A 26,574-nucleotide genomic window follows, 5' to 3' on the forward strand; every position below is an offset into this window, starting at 1 on the left:
ATCCCAGAATGATGCTTTTGGGGGAACATTAAAGAGTTTCTTGTTCCAGGATATTTGGAATATGATACTGTTGTTATCTCTGGAAGATTCACAGTCGCATTAATGTATTCAAGATTTGGGGAATACATGCCACAGAGAAACCTTTTAAACTTTAATTTAGTATTTCCCTTACTCTTTTGAACATGGAATTATTTTTTTCACAGACTATTCAGATCGTCAACTTAAGAAATGCTGAAGCTCTGCAGTAGGAAAGTGAAAGTGAAAGTTGCTCAGTCATGTCCAATTCTTTGCAACCCCATGGGCTGTAGCCCACCAGGCTCCTCTATCTGTGGGGATTCTCCAGGCCAGGATACTGGAGTGGGTAGCCTTTCCCTTCTCCAGCATATCTTCCCAACCCAGGGATCAAACCCAGGTCTCCCACACTGCCGGTGGATTCTTTACCATCTGAGTCACCAGGGAAGCCCAGGAATACTAGAGTGGGTAGCCTGTCCCTTCTCCAGAAGATCTTTCCAACCCAAGAATTGAACTGGGGTCTCCTGCATTGCAGGCAGATTCTTTAACAGCTGAGCTACCAGGAAAGCAAGAGTTGAGTTTTTAATTGGGTAAAGTGAAGTGATTCAAATGTCCTTTTTTGGAAGATATTGGAATGCTTCAGCTGGAAGCAGAGTAGGAGAGAGATTCAAGGGGTGTATGCTTAAAGAGGGAAACCAGTTAAGAGGTGAAAACATTAGCCCAAGTGAAATAAGAGGTGGCTTCAGCGAAAGGAGGAGCCAGTGGGGATGGAGAAAAAGCATATTTGAGAGCTGAGGAGGAGGCATAACCCCAGACACTTGTTGTCTTGTGTTTTGTACATATGAATTGAAGGAGGTATCTTAGATGGCTCCCAAGTGACTGGATGTGCAACTGGAAAGGGACATGGAATGTAGGAAGAACAGAGTGAGGTGGTGGGAAGATGATGAATTCCGTGCTAGACATGCTGCATGGGACAGTCCAGTAGAGAAGCTTGGCAGACAGACCTGTATGGCTGGAAATCAGGAAGGGTTTGAGACAGGCAGTAGATACTCTACAGTCTTTAGGATCATCCCTTGAGTCTTAGGAGCTTCCTTAAGTCTAATTGCCATATATTGGTTTGAAAGGCTGTCACAAAAAATTACCATAAACTGGGTCTCACTATTTGGAAGCTAGAAGGAAATCCAGAGTCAGGGAATCAGTAGGCTTAGTTCCTCGGGAGGCATGGAGAGAAAATCTGTTCCACTCCTCTCCCAGCTCTAGGGCTCCAAAACCACTGCAGGTGGTGACTGCAGCCATGAAATTAAAAGATGCTCGCTCCTTGGAAGAAAAACTATGACAAACCTAGACAACATATTAAAAGCAGAGACATTAATTTGCCAACAAAGGTCCATCTAGTCAAAGTTATGTATTTTTCCAGTAGTCATGTATGGATGTAAGAGTTGGACCATGAAGAATGCTGAGCACCAAAGAATTTGATGCTTTTGAACTTGTGTTGGAGAAGACTCTTGAGAGTCCCTTGGACTGCAAGGAGATCCAACCAGTCAATCCTAAAGGAAATCAGTCCTGAATATTCATTGGAAGGACTGATGCTGAAGCTGAAGCTCCAATACTTTGGCCACCTGTTGTGAAGAGCTGACTCATTGGAAAAGACCCTAACATTGGGAAAGATTGAAGGCAGGAGGAGAAGGGGTCGACAGAGGACAAGATGGTTGGATGGCATCACTGATTCAATGGACATGAGTTTGAGCAAACTCTGGGAGATGGTGAAGGACAGGGAAGCCTGGCATGCTGCAGTCCATAGGGTCGCAAAGAGTCAAACACCACTGAGCAACTGAACAACAACCCAGCTCCTAGAGGCTTCAACAGTCCTTGGCGTTCCTTGACTTATAGATACATAGCTCCAGTGTCTGCCTCCATGCTCCTGTAACCTCCTTCCCTGAGACTGTATGTCAAATCTTTCCCTCCTTTCTCTTAGAAGAACACAAATCATTGAATTTAAGGCCCATCATAAATCCAGCGTGATCTCACTTCAGGATCCTTAATTTACACGTCTGCAGAGACTCAATTTCCAGATAAGGATGCCATTCACCAATACTAGGGGTTAGGACACAGACTAGCTTTTTGAGAGACAATTCAACCCATTACAAGTAGTTTGCTGTTTTTCCTTCTACCTTTTAACAGGCTCTTCCCTTGTGGAACAGCCATTCATTCACTCTTTCTGTTTATCCCCTCTAGATTGGACTTTCCAGTTAGTCCTTTCTTTGGCCCCTTAAAATATATAATGTATGTGTATACACTCAGTCATGTCCAACTCTTTGTGACCCCATGGACTGTAGCACGCCAGGATCCTCTCTCCATGGAATTCTCCAGGCAAGAATACTGGAGTGGGTAGCCATTTACTCCTCCAGGGGATCTTCCTAACCCAGGGATCGAACCCAGGTGTCCTGTATTGCAGGAGGATTCGTTACCGCTAAGCCACTAGGGAAGCCCCAAAAATATATAATAGGTACCTTTTTAATTTTGAGAATTTTGTTGGTGGTTATGGTTAAGAAGGAACTCCAAGGTATGAAAAATCAAACTGTTGTAAGTGTAACACAGTCACAGACTCTCACACCTTTCTTACATTAATGATTCCTAACCTGCATTTCCCAAATATCATTTGAGGTGCTAACTGGAAGCCATATTGGTCTTTGCCGTCCCATTTGCCTCATGAGAAGCTTACCAAATCTCTCCTAAACACTTACCCTTCCTTCTCATCCTGTCTTGAGATGCACTTACTGCTCAAGTATATAATTAAGGCAGAATAAAATGTATCAAGTGATCATTCAGGGTCTTTTGAACTCTAATGGGTGACTCCATATCTCCCTGAACCTCGGTATCAACAACAAAGGATATCCCCTCAAAAGATTTTATCATAGTGGTCAAAGCTGTGCAACAGGACTGCTAAGGATGAGCATATAGGGAAAAATGAGAGAGGAAAAAAATACAAGAACATTTTTTTACTGCCTCCTCAGGTGTACCAAATGTTATCTACTCCTTCACGTGGTATGTCATTTGATTCCTCCGTTAGCCTTATGTTCATTTTACAGTTGAGAGAAATGGAAACTCAGTGAAATTAAATGTTATAATTTGGCAAATATCACACTTCCTAAGAAGTAGAAACCTGGATCCATGTGAATCCAATGCCCAAGTTTTAGCTGTTTCACTATGCCATTCTGTAACTAAACTGACAGTTACTGAGTAACTTTCATGGGCCATTTATTTATGCTAATAGACCATATTAACTCATTTAATCTTCACAAAGCCATATTATCTAGTGAGGTCATTCCATTTAACCAGTAAGGCCATTGAGATTTAGAGAGGTAAAACAATGTGTACACTTTGTATGTAGCAAGTAAGTAGTAAGGTTCAGTTTTATCCAACTCCAAAGCACAAATTATTTTCTGGTGATTGAAATCCTGGACCAAATTTAAGGAGCAGATGAAGAAAGATCTCAGTCAAGGATATGAGGATGGAGTAATTGACATGAGGATCCAGTGCTGTGATGAGAAACAGGGAAGGAAAGAGTTTCAGTAACAAGGGGATTGCCAGTGCTGTTTCTGCCATGAATGGAAGGTGTCCCTTGGGTTTGGCATCTGAAAGAGCAAGGGCAGCGGAAACAAGAGGATAGTGAGATTGCAAAGGGAGGTAGGAATGAGAGAATATGCTATGAATCTTGAGAAATTTGGTTTGGAGGGTAAGGAAACAGGATTGGAAAGAGAGGGCAACACAAAGTTGAGAGAATTTATTTGCTTGTTCAGAAGGAGAGCCTTAGGTACTTGCAAGTGGAGCTCGTAGCAATAGTAGAGAAGTCACAGTGGATGGTGGAAATGTGAAAGAGAATAACCAGTAGAGAGGTATAGAAATCTAGAGTGTGAGTTTAGGGGATTTTCCTTGATTTTTCATTGAAACAGAAAGAGGCAGTGGGTACAATTGGTGATAGATTTGAAGCTGGCCTGGGATAGGAGTCTGGGTGGGGCATGAAGGTGAGAGTTCAGCCTTGTTGGTCTTCCAGAGTTAGAGATGAGGTCTTTTACTGAGAGAAGAAACCAGCAAGACTGGGAAGTAGGTGACTGTGATGAGAACAAAAGATAAAGAATCAGCAAACAATCCTATTATGATTCAACTCTGTAATATATAAACAGCTTTTTGGTTTAACACAGCAGATACACGTTAGAATTTCATGTAGCATTTTAACTAAAGCTCAAGTCTCTGAAAGCAAGAATATTTCTTTTAAAGTGATCACCTACCTGCACACCCATGCACACCTCACACTGGAAATAGCCATTGCAGAACATATGTATGTTTATCAGTTATGCACCCCCAAAATAATTTTCATCCTTTCTGCATATATATTAATAATTTCTCCTGCACAGTGTTATCTTGGCAGTACCTGAAAAGCATAAAGAATTCATACTTTGACTCAGTTCCATGTCCCAAACCATTTCCAATACATTTGTGCTCTGGAGAAGCTAAGTAGATTACAAAAATGCATGGTACCCTGGTACCAGGCCATACATAAACAAAAGTAAAGTGTTAGTTGCTCAGTCGCGTCTGACTCTCTGTGACCCAATGAACTGTAGCCCACTAGGCTCTTCTATCTATGAAATTCTCCAGGCTAGAATTCTGGAGTGAGTTGCCATTCCCTTTCCATGGGGATCTTTGCAACCCAGAGATTGATCTCAGGTCTCCAGCATTGCAGGCAGATTCTTTACCATCTGAGCCAGGGTTTAGAGGATAGGGAAATCAGGCTGACCTTCTTAAGATCTTTTGCTAAATGAACATATTCCAAAAACATCCCCGTCACATAAGAGCAGCTTTTCATTCTTGAGTAGTGTTTGTGAACACAATGAGTTAAGAGATAATATTTAAGTATCAAGTCAGGATGCTGAGGATGCTAGAAGGTTAAAAATGACCATAAGTTAAGGTACATGTTAACCCTAAAGGTTAATCTGACCTAGATCTAACTAGTTGTTTTTTATTCATATTGTACTTGTAATGAGCAAGGATGTGTTGTTTTTTTGAATACGTTCCAATGAATTGAGCTCAGAAAAGCAAAATAGATAGTATCTCAAGGCTCCCCTTTGTGTTGCCTACCCTGGAACTTCTCTTTCTGCCTCAAGATCAGAGGACAATGCTCAGTCTGTACATAATAAAGGGGAAAAGACATGCCACATTTAGAAGCACAGCACCAAAGCACTGTGCTAATCTGACATCAGCTTCTTCAATAGAAATGTTTAAGCAGCACGAAAGTATTCTAGGTTTTTTTGGCAATCAGCAGATCAGATAGAAGAGTCTAGTAATATAACGAGGATGTGTAATCTGACATGATTAGACAAGGCTCTTTAGTACCAGAACATTCATAATTGAGACAAAGAAAGAGTATTAATAACACTTTCCTAACACGGCAGTTAGCCATTTTATATTTCCTTTCTTTAATCTTAGTGTTTTTCAACAAATCAGGGGATTTAATAGCGTGTTTTGGCAGATTAGAGGATTTATGGCCCAGATGTTTTTTGTTCTAAAAATGGATTAGGGTGTAAAGTTTGCTGGAATCCATGGAACATGTTGAGGCAAGCCGGTCATTTTATGTGTGATTAGTGCCTGCCTTCTGTCTCACAGTCCCTCCATCTGTCACAATTCACCAATGGATCTGGTTAGATTTAGCCTCATGTCACAAACAAGTCCCTTTTCTGGGCAATTTCATATTATAGATTCAGTTTATGCCATTTTATGCCCTAGTTAAAAGATAGGGACAGTGAAAGATGATATATTAGCTCTCCTTTCAATATTTGCAAAATGATCCCTTTCCCTCACTATTCTCCCCTAAAATCATGCAGATTATTAGCATAGTGTGCATCAAATTAAATGACCAGTGTTTAAATAAAAATTAAAATTAGCCTTTCTCCTTACACCTGTTATTCTTTAAAAGACATAGCTTGGCTTTTTTTTTTTTTTTACTATGGATTGTGGAGTTGCAGACATAAGTTGGTCATTTGACCATCCTATTAAGAGTGTGAATTAAGTGTGATTATAGTTACCCAGTAGCCACCATTTCTTATCCAACAATTACAGGTGCTCAGTTACATTTTGTGCTTGAGATTTCGCCTCTTCACCACTGCAAGTCTGTATCTGTCACAAGCCACTGCCATCTATGGTTTACTTCACCATGGATGGATGCAAGGGGGAGAATGCTCTTCTTCCAGAGTCGGTTAATAGTGATTTGTTCCTTTTGTATATGACAAACCTAATAGCGTCATCAGTTCAGTTCAGTCTCTCAGTCGTGTCCGACTCTGCGACCCCACGAATCGCAGCACGCCAGGCCTCCCTGTCCATCACCATCTTCCGGAGTTGACACAAACCCACGTCCGTCGAGTCGGTGATGCCATCCAGCCATCTCATCCTCTGTCTTCCCCTTTTCCTCCTGCCCCCAATCCCTCCCAGCATCAGAGTCTTTTCCAGTGAGTCAACTCTTCACATGAGGTGGTCATACTCATACTCTAAATTGACATTTCTAATACTATGAGAGTATCAGTAAATAACAGTGATAATTATCAATACTTGTATTCTCTGGTAACATTCAAATGATCCTCAAAGGGAAAAAAAAAATTAAAGATAGGTTGTATTTTTGCACTACAAGATACTCAGGTGACTAAAAAAGTTTATTTAAAGATTATGTTTTAAACATCTTTTCAAACATGTGGAACCAGCTGTATTTCACTTAAATATTACGTTTTGGTAACAGATGTTTGGCACCATGTTGATGTAATTATGTGAATCAGTCATCATCAATTATTCATTCATTCATTCATCTCAGACTGATTCCACTGAAAAAATTAGTATATGCCAGACACTAGCCACTCCCAAAAAAGAAGTGATTTTTATGGTGGAAGGTTAACCCATCTATACGTTTGTGCAAAACATATCCTTCATTCTGTTACATCTTCAGGTTATTTAAATGACCATGATGCTGTCACCAAGGCAATCCAAGAAGCTCGGCAGATGAAGGAGCAGCTCCGGCGGGAACAGCAGGTGCTTGACGGGAAGGTGGCTGTTGTGAATAGTCTAGGTCTCAATAACTGCCGGACAGAAAAGGTGAGTTCCTAAAATAATGGTTGGCTTTCCAAAAATACTTAAATTGCTTGAATATCTTCTTTATCTTTTTCTTTTCTCACCATCCTCAGAATGACTGTTCTCCCTCCCTCTTTCCCTTGATCGGTTCAGAATTCTTCATGCCCATCGTAATCAAAACCATCTGGAAATGAGAAGGGTTATAATTCTCTTCTATCCATCTGAACCTTATTGACAATTACTATCCCCTCTTCTGCCATCACTTTGTATTAAAATAGAGTGGCATTTGAAATATCTGGGTCTAAGTGAAAGTTTTGCTTTACAGAGATGCTCAACTTGTATTTGGGGATGAGCTGGATTTGAAAATGCTGAATCTTCTTTAATCAGCGTAAGCTTGGATGATACCCGTGCTCGAGGTCTAAGTATCTAAGAGCCTGAGCTTATCGTAACATGTTTCTAGCACGAAGCACTGTCACGTTGTAAGTGACTGCACAATTGGAAATTTTCACTTGATTGTAAAACAAAGTTTTTTCTTTAAAATGGGAACAGTATTAGTATACCTATTATTGTACTTAAGCCCAGTGAAACTTCTGAATTTATCTGTGCTATAATAATTTCAAACTATTTTGCCTAAGCTACATTGTATTTAATTCAGAAAAAAATAATATGTTACTATAGAAGGTTTGAAGTGATTATACTTCCTTTGGTCATATTTGGTATTTTTAATTCAAATTTTAAAGCGTCATTGAATCCCCTTTTTCTCAAAATCCAGTAGCTAAATACAGTATATAAGAGAAAAAATAATCAGCTACTTAGTAATAACTCAAGGAAGCTTATGAGTCAAACAGCATCATCCAGAATGGACAGGCTGCTCATTTGGATAACTTTCCGGTTTCCCAGGTTTTCTATGGAATTTTACGTATAATCTCTAAGTGAAAGTGAAAATGTCATTCAGTCGTGTCCAACTCTTTGCCACCCCTTGGACTGTAGCCCTCCAGGCTCCTCTGTCCATGGGATTCTCTAGGCAAGAATACTGGGGTGGGTTGCCATTCCCTTCTCCAGGGGATCTTCCCAATCTGGGATATAGAAGCTAGCAATTTGCATAGTGAATGAAGGTGTGATCCTGCCCCAAGTGTACTTTATCTGGGCTACAGTAATTTCAAACTATTTTGTCTAAGCTACATTGTGTTTTATTCAGCAAACGTAATATGTTATATTACTATAGAATGCTTGAAGTTATGTACTTCTGTACTTCGGACCTGACCATGGGTCAGAAAGATGGAGACATGATTTCAGTTCTGTTGTTCCTAGAGGGGAGAGCCAAGCATGGTCAAGTGTTCCTCCCTGGCAGTCTCACATCCTAAGAAGAGCAACACTGGTGCAGTTCGAAGGACACAAAAATTTTCTAACTCTAAGCACCAGAAGGGAAGGGGGGAAAACGAAGTGACAACTCAAAGAAGGAATGATGGCAAGCATAAAGGAATTTATATTCAAATACTTAAACATTCTTGAAAGGATGCTTGAACAGAAATTCCTTTTCTCTGCACCCCATGTAGAAATGAGTTTAACACTCAGCCAGATGCTAATGCAAAGTGACTCAAGCTATTCCTCGCAAGCATAGCTAAATTGCCGTTATTTGTTAAGCGCATTGAATTCAGCTGTGGATACAGCAGTTGGTTGCATTCAGCCAGCATCTGTACCCTTTTTTTTTTTTTTAATCCTCCAAAGCAGAGACAACTCTACCTATCTCCCCCCTCTCCTCCCCTGTGCTGGCTGGGAATTGTCAAGTGACAACCGACCAAATCCTTTTGGACAGGAAGCCTTCATCCAGAGTTCTATATACTTGCAAAACAGGCCTTGTGGTTGGATCAGGGAACCCATTAAAAGCACTTTGATGGTATGGAAATTCATCTTCATGAAGCTCCTAGGCCCCTAAGCAGCATGCTGTTTAGCTGTGGTTACAGATCAGTCATTCACATCGGAGGGCAATAATTGTGCTGACGGCTTGTAAGGCAATGGAAGTACATAAAATAATCCTGGGCCTTCCACCATGGCACTGCGAGTTAATCTTCTCTAATACAGATCAGCTGTTGTTCTAACACATGACTTCATGCCGGCTCCAGTGACTCTGCTCAGCCTTTTGATTAAGTAACAGGAGTGGAACCATCTGCATTCATTTTATTCCATAGTGTTCATTGTTCGGGACCTTATTTCCACTTCATCTTCTACTTCCACAATCAGACTTTGTTTTATTTCTCTGGTCAGCATCTCCTATTTGAGCTGCATGAGTGAGTTGCCTCTGTTGAAAACGACTCCTTTCAATTTTCCTTTCTCTTTTACAGAATTATAGTAACTTAAAAAAAAATATTCTTGAAGTAATACCTGCCAGAATCTGTTGGCCAATTAAGATATCTTCATCCTCAAGAAGTTTATGCTCCTGAATCTCTTCACCATGCCCTATCAATGCAATAGAGTAACATCTTCAACTATGGTCTTATATTTTTATGGATTTTTAAGTGAAAATCTAAAAAAATGAAATGCATCATGTAACTGTAAAATATGAAAATATAAAAATCCATTATTGCAGTAGTCTGGCAAACACTTGTAATGTGTAAGTAAACCTTTTCAGCTGGAGAATTCAAATTAGTTCATCCCTTGACACTTGAGACTGAAGCTCTCTTAGAAGCAGGAATTACTGTGGTTGCCTTTTCCTGTTGAACTGGCTTAGCTGACATTTGTACAAAATTAATGATCAATCTATGTCTTGCAACTCATGGGAATGAAATAATGTCAAATTTATATCTTTTAATTAGTCATTATTCAACATTAGGACCCATACGTATCAGGGACAGTGCTGCTATGTACTTGTATTGAGAACAAGGAAATATGTTCTCTGCCTATTACAGAGCTTACAGTTTAGATCAAATTATGATTTTGATTGTTAATCACGGCGTATTTATGTGGGTAAATTCCTACAGGAACTGAATTACGACCCCGTGTTGCTGAGCATATCAAATCACTTATATACCTGACTCAACAGAAGTGGCTGCTTGTTTTTCCACATGAAGCAGCATCACTAGACATACGGTGTCATCATTTTTTAATACCTACCTTTTTAGTAGATTGTTATAATCGTCCAACTTTATCCATGGCCAAAGTATATAGTTAGATCAGTAGTTGGCTTGAAATTTTGCCTCACAGATCCTAACAAAAGGAATAAAGGCAATAAATATATATATATATATATATATATATATAAATAAATTCCTCTTCCCCTCCTAAAAGGATGACATTTTTTCTCTAACAATCCTTCCAACTTCCTAAATCCTGAAAGTATGTGACATAAATGTAAGAAGTGGGGAAGAAGGAGAGAGAAAGATAGAAGGAGCTGGCATGACCCAAGATCCAGATAATTGGAAACCTATAACAGAGATCTGTTTTCTAGGGTACACAAGTCTTATACACTTTAACTTTTCTTCACATTTCAAATGACCAACATGCTTGTCTTAACTAGAATGTCTTAATTCTGAAAAGCTGTAATTGGGCAGTGAAAACAATTAGAGGTGTGAAGAGAGGGACAAATGTTTTCCAGTCATATGTACCAAAACACATAATGAAAGTAGTTTGTACTGAAACACATTTTAATTGAAGACTTCTAAGAGATTTTTCATTTCTTTACTTTTCTTGGAAGTGTTTCAACATACCCAAGAACTGTGTATGTCAGGTTTCTTGGAAACTCTGGGACACAGTGTTATTTATAATTGTCATCTCTGGTTAATTATAGCTTGATTGTATATTCAAATAATGTTATCTTTTAGCACTCAGCTCGGTTACAGATTAGTGTGATGGATGAATAAGTCATCTTCTCAGGTAGGAAGACTCAGAAGACCCTCATATATATACATTTGTTTTATAAAAACCACCTACTTGCATTTTTAACACCCAAATGGCACAGCTTTGACCAGCTTCATATTCAGGTTCTGACCTTGATTTGAAGGTGCCCTGTCTGTGTGTACTCAGTCACTTAGACACGTCTGACTCTTGGCAGCCCTATGGACTGTTGCGCACCAGGCTCCTCTGTCAATGGGATTTTCCAGGCAAGAATACTGGAGTGGGGCTACCATTTCCTACTCCAGGGGGTATTCCTGACCTGACCCAAGGATTGAACCTGTATCTCCTGCATTGGGAGGTAGGTTCTTTACCACTGAGCCCTCTGGCATGCACCAAAATGTGGAGCACACTAGAGCTTTCTTTTATCACTTCCCTCACTCCTATTGTAGTTGTCCTAGAAAGATGATGGCCTGTGCTGTAACATCTGTTAGAAGAGCTTTTCGTGACAAGTATCAGGATATCTAACTATCGTAGCTTCAGCAAATAATGCTTAGTTTGGAGCACGTAATGAAGTTCAGGAGTAAGAGGTTGGTAGCTTTAGTTCATCAGCTCAGTAATGTCAGGGTTGAAATCCTGATTATCTAGGTTGTTCCCTTAGCATTAAGTTCCCTTAACGGAGTGACTCTGGTGGCTCAGAGGTTAAAGCGTCTGCCTGGAATGCAGAAGACCCGGGTTCGATCCCTGAGTCAGGAAGATCCCCTGGAGAAGGAAATGGCAACCCACTCCAGTACTCTTGCTTGGAGAATCCCATGGGGGAGGAGCCTGGTGGGCTACAGTCCATGGGGTCACAAAGAGTCGTACACGACTGAGCAGCTTCACTCACTCACTCACTCACTCAATCCCTTAGCGTCACAAAATTTTGATGCATCTACAACTATCCCTTGAAGACATGCAGACTCAGAAGTTTTCTCTTCACTAAAGCTCCTTCTTCATTCACATAGGGATATTTCACTTCACCCTTCATGCTGACTTCTGTAAATGTCTCATTTGGGGAGACCTGGGTTATTTGCACATTACTGGTCAAGGAAGAGAGATCACAAATTATTTTCCAGGACTGAATTAGAGACCTTATCTTATCCTTCCTGAAATCAAAGGACATCTTTTTTTTAAAAAGGCTGACTGCCACATATAGCACCTCATTTGGGTGTGTCTGGAGTCATGGAAGCTTGATTAGCCTACTCTCTTCTATGAGTGGATCTTGAGAGCTTGTTTGGAGGTTCTAGCAGGGAAGAACAGCTTCTCGTGTGTCCCTGACTGAGTAAGCACCCTCCCCTATTGTGGAAGGTCATCTTCTTCCACCAAGTGTGCAGCTCCAGGAGGGATGCACATGGAGCCCTGAGGCAGGAAAGGGAATATCTATTTAGCCAGCCAGATCACCCAGTCAACCCTGAAGACCAGTGGGGTGACAGAGGTCACAGCCAGATCACCCTCACACTTAAGGGATATCTTAAGATCAAAGATCATATTGGTGGGGACCAAAAGCAAGACTAGAGTGGCTTTGTTGTTGTTGTTCAGTCGCTAAGCCGTATCCCACTCTTTGCAACCTCAGGGACTACAGTCAGGCTAGGCTTCCCTGTCCTTCACCCACTCCCTGAGTTTGCTCACACTCATATTCATTGAGTTAGTGGTGCTGTCTAACCATCTCACATTCTGCTGCCCCTTTTTCCTTTTGCCTTCATTCTTCCCCAGCCAAAAAGTTGGCTCTTCACATCAGGTGGCCAAAATATTGGAGCTTCAGCTTCGATATCAGTCCTTCCAATGAATATTCAGGCTTGATTTCCTTAGGATTGACTGGTTTGAACTCCTTGCTGTCCAGGAAACCCTCAGGAGTCTTCTCCAGCACCACAATTCAGAAGCATCAATTCTTTAGCACTCAGCCTTCATTATGGTCCAACTCTCACATCCATATATGACTACAGGAAAAACCATTGCTTTAACTATATGGCCCTTTGTCGGCAAAGAGATGTCTCTGCTTTTTAATGCGCTGTCTAGGTTTGTCATAGATTTCCTTCCAAGGAGCAGGCATCTCTTACTATTGGGTAGGAAAATGCCATTGTCAGCCACAGCTACATTATAGAAATGATAATCGAGGTTCTCAAATATTTTCATCATAAAGCTGGTTTGTTTTGGTTACATTTGATGTCATCTATCTACCTGCCTTTGCTTTTCTCTGTTACATGCCCAGGGCCTTATACCTTGTCTGTGTTTTCAGAAGGAATTAAATTTCATACGGGCATGCATTCAAGAAAACATTGCTTGGAGCCAGGTTAAGTCAGTGAGTGTATATTCATTCACATAGTTTCTACATATTATGGCCAACTTCTGTATTACTTCTTATATATAAAATAGATGTCATTCACAAAAATAAACATACAAATATGTCTTAAGGTAGAGAATTTATGCATCAAACATTAATTGCCTGAAGTGTGCATGAAATCTAAACACCAGCACATGCTATGCATTAATCAATAATTGCAAGTGAGAATATCTGGAAAAGTGTCTTACTTTTCCTTCTGCGATTCAGTGAAAATTCTTGGCAGATTTCTACAGAATAAGATGAAAATTTGGTGAAAAACGTGTATATTTTATAATGATTTACTCAATAATGAAATCAGTTTCTCTATTTGGTGTCAGTCACATTCATAAGAAGCTTTACCACATACAAAATGGATGGACTTGTAAACAAAAGTTAATACTTTTTACTCTGGCACTTTGAAACTCTCCCATTACAACCTCCTCTTTTCCGCCATTGTCAACCCTATTCTTCCCCTTTAACAGAGTGCCGAACACGAAATGACAGTGACCAATGTTGACTTAATGTGGATGTTTAATAATGAAAAAAAAAGTGTGTCAGTCCCAGCATTAGTTACAAATGGCAGTAAGTGTATCAGATGGCAGCCCTGTAATAATTTTACATCCATCATTCTTTCCTGATGCTTCGCTAGCCAGCTGATGGATGGGGCCAACAGTGTTAACTCTTCAGAAACTGACACAGTGTATCTAGTTGAGCATTATCTAACACATGCTCCTGCTCTTAGATAAGGAGAAGGCATGTGAGGAATTGTGAACTACAGGTTTGCTTTGAAAAAGAGTATGGAGGAACTCCCGCCTTTGTATTCAGTGGCAGGCATTACAATTAATTAATGATTTATGGATGGCTTTTGGAGATGTTGCCTTTAGCTAAAATGAATTAGAGAAGTCAAATTAGAGCTAGACATTCCAGTGGTAAGAGGAAAAACTCCTCTTACCACTGAATGAAGGAGGAAGGAGGAAGCCATGTTAGGGAAATTGTTCAGGAGGGAATGAGATAGATCATTCCAACAGTGGGACAAAATAGGAGGTTTTTCTTGGGGTGTGCATGGGCGTTTGTCAAGATGTCCCTTGACTTTTCAAACCTTCTGATTAGAATTTACTTAGGAACAAATTAAAATAATACAAATGATTAAGATTTTGTCTTTATAAAAATAAGAGTATATATTATTTTTATTTCTACATGTAATTATTTATTTGGTAACTTTAATTAAAAGCTACATGAAATCTGAAATTGAATATTTGCCTTTTTATTATTGGATTCTCTCTAAATATGTATGTAAAATGGATAGAGAACTGCTTTCTAGGCAACTGATTATTAGAAAATCTAGACCAGCTTTTTATATGCAAGTTGGCATTTGATCCTTAGGTTTTCTTTTCTTTTGTTTTTCTTTCATAAAACCTTCTTAATTCTGAGTGTCTTAGCTAGGGAACACTTCTTATGGGATAGGAGGGGAGAGGAAAACCCCTTGGTGAATATTATCAGCACAGAGCAGCCAGTTTTCACAGACCATGACAAAAAGGCAAATAGGTATTATGTCATCACCCATCCATCACTCTATATGTCAGCCTTTCAATAATTCCAATCGACATTCTCGACAGGCTGATGCAAGTTAAAGGGGCTGTTTGTTTCTAGAAATTGAGTATAGGCTGTCTATAGCCTTTTGTTCCAGATGGTTTTCTTCTGTGTCTTTTCATTTCTTTCTTTTTCTTTCTTTTCTTTTTGGGGGTATTTAATTGAAATACATGCCGAGTTTGCAGACTGCAAAGATCAGAGCTGTTTTCGTCCAGCAGTGGTAACTATGCATTAAACATTTTGATTTGTTTGAGCTTGAAGTTTAGTCCTTTTTTGCCATTTGCTTCATGGAGTTTGTGTATATTTACAGCCTCTGCATTTAATGGCCACATGCCTTATTTTCACAGATGGCCAGTGGAAGACTTTTTCTTTCTCTTAGTATAGCCTGCTTTCAGCTTTGCTACATTTGTCACAGTGCCACTACTTGCAGCTAGCAAGTGCCCACGCTTGGTGGGGAGCAATTATGGTGTGAGTTTTTAAGGAGCTTTTTAAAGGTTTTTTTTTTTTTTTCTCCAGTAAACTTTTTATGGTTTAATTTTCAAGCCTAGAAAAGCTGTGCATGTTTTCAAACAGAGAGTCTTGTGTTCTTTACATCATTCTGGTAGAGGGGTTAGTGCAGGATGGTCCAATAAAAAGAGACACACGGGGCATGCCAAATTGGGCTTTCAGATAGACACCCACAGGCCTCTCTGATGATTGAAATTGTCTATTCATTTAAGGGTATGAGGATAGGCTCACGATAGGATTCCTGAAAAAAGCACATTTGAAAACACTCTGTGGAGATAATCTAGATATTTTTAAAGTACATTTCCATGTTGCACAGATAAAAGACCAGAAGAAGAATAAACAATCATTATGCCAAGATGACGGGTTGTAAATTTACATGTATGTACCCACATTTCTGATTTTTTTCAAATTTTCTAAGTAAAATAAGAATCACTTTTGTTGTTGGACCAGAAATGTTATTTTTAAAAACCTTGTCTACTAAGAATGGCCTTTCCTTCCCTTCTCCCTTTCTCCCTTTCTTAGCCTCAAGATTAAATAGTTGTCTTTAAGACAGTTCAACATTAGGCACTGAACTAATCAAAGAACCATTTGTTTTTTAGTCATTCTCACACTTAGTAGATATATTGTGTTTTCTTGTTGTTTATTTCAAATAACATTAACAATATGGATTTAAAATTATGAGGAAAATATTCTGAGTTTAGCATTTATTTCAGAGGGTCCCATTGAGTCTTTCCACTTGCACCTTTTCTTTTACAAATGAAAAAGACTTGTTTATGAGGATACAAGTAATAAAGGAGTAATAATGGCTACTGATATATTTAGTTTGCATCTTACCTTTTTCCAATTGCTTTCACATTAAATTTCAGTTTAGTACCATAGTATAAACAGAACAACAGTATTCATATCTTTGTTTTAAAAATTAAAAAAAAAAAACGAGATGTGAGATTATTATAGGAGTTCAAGTGGTAGATCAGTTTTTAAACCAAGGTCCTCTGGTTTAAATTTCAGTCTCTTTTCTAATGGACCATGCTGAAGACATACAAGAAAGTAAGCCAGTTCCTGTTTGATTGGCTTGTACCCTAATGTTGGCCATGTATATTATTTAGTACATTTTTGAGGATTTATCACACCAAAAAATCCTTTTAGCAACCAGCATCTCCATAGCTTCTGTCTGTATCTTTTCTTCATTTCTTTGTTTTTCCTGTTTCTGTTCCTTTTCTAGGTCTCCCTTTTTTCACTACATACCAGCCCCCTTCTTTTGAGAATGAGCCAGAAAACAGGAAGAATATGTTCAATCTTATTTATTTTGCTTCTCATACCAGCGCTCATAAAACATGTAAAGTTTTGGCTGTTCATTAAAATGAGATTTTAAATATCTATTCTACTGTTAAGTTTTTCTCTAAAACTACCATGGATAATTGAAAAGTGAACTATAACCCTGTTATGCTTGTTTCTATTTGTCAGACCCGGTATTTCGGAACCAAACCATTTCTCTTTAAAATAGTCTAATTATATTTATTTAACTGAAGTAACTACTGGCTACTGAGGCTACATTCATAAGAAGGCAGACAGTTTTACAACTTTATTCTATGAAATGGAAAAATGAAAAAGTTCTATACGATTCTGTAGCTCAGTAACTGAGTTACCCATTGTTTATAGAACAATTAACATCAGACCTCATTCCAGCTTTGTGTTTACATCTATGCAGCCCTCCCACCTACCGGACATCCTGTGTAGGTTGTGAATTCTATTTTCCTTTGTTGGCCTCTTATTTTTCTCACATTAACCCTTCAGATCTGACTTGATGTGCATAGTATCTGTATCTACCGTGGTTTGAAATAAACACTTTTTTTTTAGACTTTGGCTGACTTCTGACACCTGAAACCCAGGTCTTAGATTTTTCCTCTCCTTCCTTCTCCTTTCCACATGTACAAACCATAATCACCCCTGGGACATGTAAGCAAGGACCAGTATTTTACCATGATATTATTCATATATACCCTCTTTGTGAATTATATGTTTCTTACGGATTCCTTTGAGTTTGCTTTTCTGTGCGTTACACCTCCACACTCAGTGAGTTCTTCCTCTACAATGGCAGTAATGTTGAATTTGGACAGAAGACTGTGTCCTTCACCATGTACCTAAGTATGTAAATCTGAGTATTGTTGGACAGTCCTTTCACAAAATTTCAGTAATCATATCTTTTTTAGCTTTTGTTTCATAATTTGAAGTATCTTCCTTGAATTTAAGAAAATGACTATAGCATTCTCAACTATAAATGGAGTGCCTTTACATTTTGAAACTAATTAACAGCTTCTGAGGAAATTATCATCATGGATAGAGAAACATGTATATCTTTATATATTTGTCAAAATATTTTAGTTTTGTTTGAGCAATTCCAGTCAAGTGGAACATAGAACTGAAAGAAAGTGAAAAGGGCCTTTAATGCAACCTATTATCTGATGTTGAATTGCCAGGCAGGCAGTCATATGGCCAATATTTGAAAACCTCCAGGGAGGTGAAGATTTCTGCATCCTAAGACAGCCCACTTAAGGAATAGACATCTTTTTTAATATAACTCTTTCTTCAGTGGTTCATACACTTTCACTTGGTAACTTACAACCATTGGTCAGTATTCTGTTGCTTTATATGGCCAAATCCCGTCTCTTTTCCACAAACAACAGGTCTTGGTTCTTCATAAACCTGGAGTTTCTTAAGATATGTAAAGACAGAGATTGTTGATCTCCTCTTCAACTGTCTCTTTTAAGGCCCTATGCACTTTCTCCATGAAGACAACAAATATATTGATAGGAACATAACCCAAAGCTGAGCTAAATTCCAAAAGACTATGGCCATGAGCTTCCCTAGTCTGTTTTCCAATTTTTGTAGAAAAAGAAATTAGACCATTATACCATACTTTTTCTTAGTAAATTTGTATTAGCTTCTTGTCACCACCTCCTCTAAGAAGGGCCCTGAACGAATCTATAACAATCAGCTCTGTCTTTTCCAGAACATTCATTAAGTGCTCAGGTCATTGTTCTTCAGTTTTTCTCTTTATTCATGAAAATCAGAATTAGTTCTTTATATTCCATTTTCTAATATTTCTCCCACTTTACAATCAGTTCTTTAAAAATTATAAATAGGGATTCATCAATTTTACCCACAAGTCATTTTTCTGTCTTGGAAATGTATTAATTCAGATTAAGATTTGCATTCATAGAAGCTGTGTATTTCCTTCAAAACAACTCCATCTACCTTCAGCTTCATAATACTTCTTAAGAAAACTTGATCTGCCAATACAATTCACTTTGATCAGATTTCCTGATGAAACTAAGTTTCTATGAAATTCAGCAAGGATTATACTTGAAGGGACATATCACGAAGCTGGCTTCCAAAGTTCACAAAATGAAATTAGATTGTGGAAACAAAATTTGGGTTCTAATTTATTATTTTCTTCACAATAGGAATCTCTGAATTTGGAAGGGAAAAAATCAGGATTCGATAAGGCATTTTTTTGAGATGACTAAACCAAAAGATATTTATAGACCTTTCCTATCCCTTAGTTCATATATCCATATGATTCTCTGATTGAGAAAATGAATGGAAAAATACTCCTAAGGAATACCAAAGTGTCAGAGTACCAAAGTGTCTGCGAAATTCACATTTGACCAGAATAAAATAAGTGAAAAATTTCTTCAGATTGAATTTTTGTTGGTGTTGGATGAAAGTGTGTGTGTGCGCATGTGTGTTTGTACATTATTTGTTGTAAAGCTTTTACAACAAAGCTTTCTCTTCCATTTGTGCGGCTATATTACATGGGTGGATGCTTTTTTTTTTTTTAGAAAATGGCAATCTCAGTAAACAAGGGTGAAACTGAGAGATGGAGGGTTGTCTTAGGCATGTTCATTGTTTCTTTATATTCTACTTAAGCCGATGAAAAAAAGTCTCCAACTGATAAATCGTTATGACATTATAAATAATCTTTCATCTTCTTTGGTGGTCTCGGAGGTTCACATAATTGAAGGGTTAAAAACCTTTTTTGTTTCTTTCTTCTTCCCGTGCCATTAGTATAGAAGGAGATCATAAAAAAGGGCAGCCAGAAGGGGTTTAACTGTTACTGAGTCAACATTTGACAGTCACACTCTATTCTGTCATTTCATGCATGTGCTTTTTATGACTTTTATAGCTTTGTGGGCTTTATTTCAGGGATGTTCATTATGATAGCTGATCCACAGCCCAGCTCTTTGTGTTTGTTTGTGTGATGGTAAGCACAGCTCATCACTTATAAATCCCAATTTCAAGGAGTCATAGAGGAAGCATCTACTCACGTACTGTTTAGGCTTAGGACACTAAGGAAGTATATCTACTTCCTGTAAAGCACAATTTGTGTGGGTTTCTTTTGTTTTGTTTTGACTGCTCCATGAAATATCAACAAGGATGTGCATTTGAGCCTTTACAAACACAGTGAATTTTTAGTTGTTTTCTGTGTAAGTTGAAGAAATGGAATAGGAGTACTTTTCAATTTAAATAATACTAGTCTTATATCATGCCTGAGTAATAAATGGAAAATAAAAAAGATTAAATATATTGTCAGGGATGATGCACAGGAGGAGAAGAAAAACCCCAACAACTTTTAGAGTTGTTACAAGCATCTCCATTTTAATCATATTTGTCCACTATGGTCATGGACCATAAAGGATCATAATCATAGCAGGATACTTAATATGCATATTGAAATAACTATTCCTGTAATTCTTATATTCTAGGAAGAATATTTTTCTTTTCCATTTCTCTCATTTACTTTTTCTGTAATGTTAAAAGTGTATCTTCTTCATTTTTTAAACTTAATAAGTATCTATCATATATTAAAACCCCATTTTACAAATTAGGACCCTGAAACTCAGGGAGGTTAATTGTCTTAAGTAATGGCTAATGTATATGACAGAGTTTAGTTATCTCATGTTCCTGATCCCTAAGTCATTATTTTCTATATAGGTTATTGTCTGTATTTTTAAATATGTCCTTTAACCATTGATCTTTAGCCTTTTGCCATTTGGAATATTGTTGGCCTAAAAAGCACTGATCTTTAATGACCACTTCTAATCAACTAATTACCCACATCTCTTTAGCTATTTCTTGGCTCTCCTTGTTGAGTCCCACCATAGCCTGGTGTCATGGACAAACAGTACATGATCTGTTTTCCATTATTCAAGTTATTGGATAAGCCACAGAACCTGAGACCAGCTGCCAGTTTCCTAAGAGAATATTAACACATTAATAATGGTTCTTTGAATATTTAGTTTTAGAGTTATTCATCTGACCCCAAGAAACTATATTGTCTAAAACTTTCTTTTCTTCTGTAGATTAGATACAGTTCACTTGAATGTTTGTTCAAGTCAACATAGGATCAGAAAATTTTTTCTAGTAAAAACAGACTTTACCTAAAGTTTCTCCTTGATCTTAGTAAACTCACAAAGTTGTATAAGATTTGATTAGCCAGAGAGGACTCATCTTTCCAAAGGAACTCTAATTGTTATCCAATAGGAAGTTTTTATCCATGAAAGAAAGCGTATGGGTCATCTTGTTTGGTCATTATTTGCAAATCCTCAGGACTGTTTCATGTTGACTTCTTTGTAGTCATTAATCTGTTTACACCCTGTATTCTGATGTTCCTCAGGGCTGTTCAGAATTTTGGCCAGTATTGCTTTAAATTTGTTTTTTCTTATTGTTGTTGTTCGCTTTATTTCTAATAGGAAAAAAGTTAAAGAGAGAAGATGAATGAATCTTGTAAGTTTCAGGGCAGTCTTTGAATAGCATTGAGAGGGCAGTTTAAAGAATAAGTGCTGTACTGATTTGTGTTCCAGAACGCTGCTCTTAAGAGTTGGGGTAGGTAGGGGTATTTTTTGTACAAATTCTTGACTAATGTGCTCTTTATCAGCCAGTGGAATTAAGAGTATAATTGGTAAAATTGTCACCTCTACATATCAACGTATTTTTCTATTTTCACAAAAGCATTTTCTTTGCTATTTCTTATTTTCAGCAACTTCCCACTTACCAGCTCTCTACCTGATATATACTGCCATCATTTTGATTCAGCTGCCTCTATTTCAGAGCAGTTCAGTCTTTCAGTCAGTCATGTCCAAACTCTTTGCAACCCATGAACTGCAGCATGCCAGGTTTCCCTGTCCATCACCCACTCCCAGAGCTTGCTCAAACTCATGTCCATCAAGTCAGTGATGCCATCCAACTGCCTCATCCTCTGCCATCTTCTTATCCTCCTGCCTTTAATCTTGCCCAACACCAGGGTCTTTTCCAGTGAGTCACCTCTTTGCATCAAGTGGCCAAAGTATTGGAGTATCAGCTTTAACATCAGTCCTTCCAGTGAATATTCAGGGCTGATTTCCTTTAGGATTGAATGGATGGATCTCCTTGCAGTCCAGGGGACTCTCAAGAGTCTTCTCCAACACCACAGTTCAAAAGTATCAATTCTTCGGCACTCACTTTTTTTATAGTCCAACTCTCACAACCACACACGACTACTGGAAAAACCATAGCTTTGACTACAGAGACCTTTGTGGGCAAAGTAATGTCTCTGCTTTTTAATATGCTGTCTAGGTTGGTCATAGCTTTTCTTCCAGGAAGCAAGCATCTTTTAATTTCATGGCTGCAGTCACCATCAGCAGTGGTTTTGGAGCCCAAGAAAATAAAGTCTGTCACTGTTTCCATTGTTTCCCCATCTATTTGCCATGAAGTGATGGGACAGGATGCCATGATGTTCGTTTTTTGAATGTTGAATTTTAAGCCAGCTTTTTCACTCTCCTCTTTCACTTTCATTAAGAGGTTCTTTGGTTCTTCTTTGCTTTCTGCCATAAGGGTGGTGACATCTGTGTATCTGAGATTATTGATATTTCTCCCAGCAATCTTGCTTCCAGCTTGTGCTTTATCCAGCCCAACATTTTGCAAAATGTACTCTGCATATGAACAGCATGAAAAGGCAAAAAGATATGACACTGAAATATGAAGTCTGATGCTATAAAGCACAATATTGCATGAATCAAGATAAATTGGAGGTGGTCAAACAGGAGATGGCAACAGTGAACATCAACATTTAGGAATCAGTGAATTAAAATGGACTGAAATGGGCCAATTTAACTCAGATGACCATTATATCTACTCCTGTGGGCAAGAATCCCATAGAAGAAATGGAGTAGCCCTCATAGTCAACAAAAGAGTCCAAAATGCAGCTCTTGGCTGTAGTCTCAAAAACGAAAGAATGACCTCTGTTCGTTTCCAAGTCAAACCTTTCAATATCACAGTAATCCAAGGCTATGCTCTGACCAGTAATGCTGAAGAAGCTGAAGTTGAATGGTTCTATAAAGACCAACAAGAACTTCTAGAACTAACACCAAAAAAAGATGTCCTTTTCTTTATAGGGGACTGGAATGCAAAAATAGAAAGTCAAGAGATACCTGGAGTAACAAGCAAGTTTGGCCTTCGAGTACAAAATGAAGCAGGGCAAGGGCTAATAGAGTTTTGCCAAGAGAATGCACTGGAGTAGCAAACTCTCTACCAACAACAGAAGAGAAGACTCTACACATGGACATCACCAGATGGTCAATACCAAAATCAGACTGATTGTATTCTTGCAGCCAAAGATGGAGAAGCTCTATAGGGTCAGCCAAAACAAGACTGGGAGCTGACTGTGGCCCAGATAGTGAACTCCTTATTGCCAAATTCAGGCCTAAATTGAACTAGGGAAAACTGCTAGACCACTGAGGTATGACCTAATCAAATCCCTTATGATTATACAGTAGAAGTGACAAATAGATTCAAGGGATTAGATCTGATAGACAGAGTGCCTAAAGAACTATGGATGGAAGTTCGTGACATTGTACAGGAAGCAGTGATCAAGAACCCCCCCAAGAAAAAGAAATGCATAAGGGCAAAATGGTTGTCTCAGGAGGCCTTACAGATAGCTGAGAAAAGAAGAGAAATGAAAGGCAAAGGAGAAAAGCAAAGGTATACCCATTTGAATCCAGAGTTCCAAAGAATAAAAAGGAGAGATAAGAAAACCTTCCTCAGTGATCAATGCAAAGAAATAGAGGAAAACAATAGAATGGGAAAGACTAGAGATCTCTTCAAAAAAATTAGAGATACCAAGGGAATATTTCGTGCAAAGATGGGCACAATGAAGGACAGAAATGGTATGGACCTAACAGAAGCAGAAGATATTAAGAATAGGTGGCAAGAATTTACAGAAGAGCTATACAAAAAATATCTTCATGACCCAGATAACCACGATGGTGTAATCACCCACCTAGAGCCAGACATCCTGAAATGCAAAGTCAAGTGGGCCTTAGGAAGCTTCACTAAGCTAGTGGAGGTGATGGAATTCCACTTGAGCTATTTCAAATCCTAAAAGATGATGCCATTAAAGTGCTGCACTGGATATGCCAGCAAATTTGGAAAATGCAGCAGTGGCTGCAAAACTGGAAATGGTCAGTTTTCATTCCAATCCCAAAGAAAGGCAATACCAAAGAATGTTCAAACTACCGCACAATTGCACTCATCTCACATGCTAACCAAGTAATGCTCACAATTCTACAAGCCAGGCTTCAATAGTACATGAACCATGAACTTTCAGATGTTCAAGCTGGATTTAGAAAAGGCAGAGGAACCAGAGATCAAATTGCCAACATCCATTGGATCATCAAAAAAAACAAAAGAGTTCCAGAAAAATATCTACTTCTGCTTTAAGGCTATGCCATAGCCTTTGACTATGTGGATCACAAAAAACTGTGGAAAATTCTATGGGAATACCAGACCACCCTACCTACCTCCTGAGAAAACTGTGTGCAGGTCAAGAAGCAACACTTAGAACTGGATATGGAACAAAGATTGGTTCCAAATTGGGAAACGATTACGTCAAGGCTGTATATTGTCACCCTGCTTATTTAACTTACATGCAGAGTACATAATGTGAAATGCCAGGCTGGATGAAGCACAAGCTGGACTCAAGATGGCCGGGAAGAATATCAATAATCTCAGATACACAGATGACACTACCCTTACGGCAGAAAGCAAAGAAGCACTAAAGAGCCTCTTGATGAAAGTGAAAGAGGAGAGTGAAAAAGCTGGCTTAAAATTCAACATTCAAAAAACGAACGTCATGGCATCCTGTCCCATCACTTCAAATAGATGGGGAAACAATGGAAACAGTGACACTTGACTTTCTTGGGCTCCAAAACCACTACTGATGGTGACTTTAGCCATGAAAGAAAAAGATGCTTGCTTCCTGGAAGAAAAGCTATGACCAACCTAGACAGCATATTAAAAAACAGAGATGTTACTTTGCTGACAAAGGTCCATCTAGTCAAGGCTACGGTTTTTCCAGTAGTCACACATATGGATGTGAGAGTTGTACTTTAAAGAAAGCTGAGTGCTGTAGAATTGATGCTTTTGAACTGTGGTGTTGGAGAAGATTCCTGAGAGTCCCTTGGACTGCAAGAAGATTCATCCAGTCCATCCCAAAGGAGATCAGCCCTGAATTTTCATTGGAAGGACTGATGTTGAAGCTGAAACTCCAATACTTTGGCCACCTGATGCGAAGAACTGACTCATGGAAAAGACCCTGATGCTGCGAAAGATTGACGGCAGGAGGAAAGGGGATGACAGAGGATGAGATGGTTGGATGGCATCACTGACTTGATGGACATGAGTTTGAGCAAGCTCCAGGAGTGACTGATGGACCGGCAAGCCTGGTGTGCTGCAGTTAAGGGATGTAAAGAGTCGGACATGACTGAGCAACTGAACTGAACCCTGCATGTAAGTTAAATAAGCAGAGTGACAATATACAGCCTTAATGTACTCCTTTCCCAATTTGGAAGTAGTCTGTTGTTCCGTGTTCGGTTCTAACTGTTGCTTCTTTTTTTTTTTTTAATTAAATGTATTTAATAAAAATAAATTTTTATTAAAATTTATTTATTTTAATTGGAGGTTAATTACTTTACAATATTGTATTGGTTTTGCCATACATCAGCATGAATCCGCCACGGGTGTACACGTGGTACGGGGAGGGATGTGGGAGGGGGCTTCAGGATGGGGAGCACGTGTAACTGTTGCTTCTTGACCTGCATACAGATTTCTCAGGAGGCAGGTAAGGTGGTCTGGTATTCTCATGTCTTCAAAAATTTAGAATGGATTAATTTCATTATGATAACTTTGGGAATCACCTTTATCAGTAATATTCACACATTTGAAAAGGAACTCTTTAACCCAAGTTTCAGAATCAAATGGTTGAGTTTTAGTCATGACAGTGCAGGTGGTGTCTTTGGGAAGAGGATGGCCAGGGATGTATGGGATTAGACGAAATGGAATGAAAAGAAACTTCCCAGTGTACCAGCATCTGTGCTTTATATCATTTGGCTGATTCTCCTACTATATTCCTGAGTAGATTGAATTTAAAGTTTTGAAGACTATTCTTATATCCAGGTCATTCTTTTGACAATACAATATATTACCTGGAATCTTGTTTACACATAGATACCTGTATACAGAAGAACTAAATATAAACTTTTACAGCAGGATCAATTTTTGTCTGGAATTGTTTATCTAATTATTTACTACATAACCACTGTATTATATATATTATATATATATGTATATATATACACACACACATATATATACACATACACATAAATATATATATACCATATATTTATCATGTAACCATTCATCTGTTTTATGATATACCCCCTTACCTTAATTTTTCTGTCTTCTGAATTTATTGTCAGTGAGAGTTTTTAAATTGTGGCAGTGTTACCATTTTGATTTACATGCTATTAAAGATAATCACGATGGTGTAATCACTGACCTAAAGCCAGACATCCTGGAATGTGAAGTCAAGTGGGCCTTAAAAAGCATCACTACAAACAAAGCTAGTGGAGGTGATAGAATTCCAGTTGAGCTATTCCAAATCCTGAAAGATGATGCTGTGAAAGTGCTGCACTCAATATGCCAGCAAATTTGGAAAACTCAGCAGTGGCCACAGGACTGGAAAAGGTCCGTTTTCATTCCAATCCCAAAGAAAGGCAATGCCAAAGAATGCTCAAACTACCACACAATTGCACTCATCTCACACGCTAGTAAAGTAATGCTCAAAATTC

At 38.5% G+C, this 26,574-nt stretch overlaps 1 protein-coding gene across 35 annotated transcripts in view; it reads left to right on the forward strand.

Moving 5' to 3' along the window:
• SOX5 (SRY-box transcription factor 5) overlaps positions 1-26,574 on the forward strand; it is a 1,171,821-nt gene that overhangs the window by 1,122,693 nt on the left and 22,554 nt on the right. For all 35 annotated transcript variants that reach the window (XM_070788609.1, XM_070788604.1, XM_070788607.1 and 32 more), the window contains one exon: positions 7,001-7,146. In XM_070788609.1, coding sequence (XP_070644710.1) covers positions 7,001-7,146 — 146 coding nt within the window. The remainder of the gene's footprint in view (positions 1-7,000; positions 7,147-26,574) is intronic.

The sequence above is a fragment of the Bos indicus genome, chromosome 5, assembly GCF_029378745.1.
Source record: "Bos indicus isolate NIAB-ARS_2022 breed Sahiwal x Tharparkar chromosome 5, NIAB-ARS_B.indTharparkar_mat_pri_1.0, whole genome shotgun sequence".
NCBI lineage: Eukaryota > Metazoa > Chordata > Mammalia > Artiodactyla > Bovidae > Bos > Bos indicus.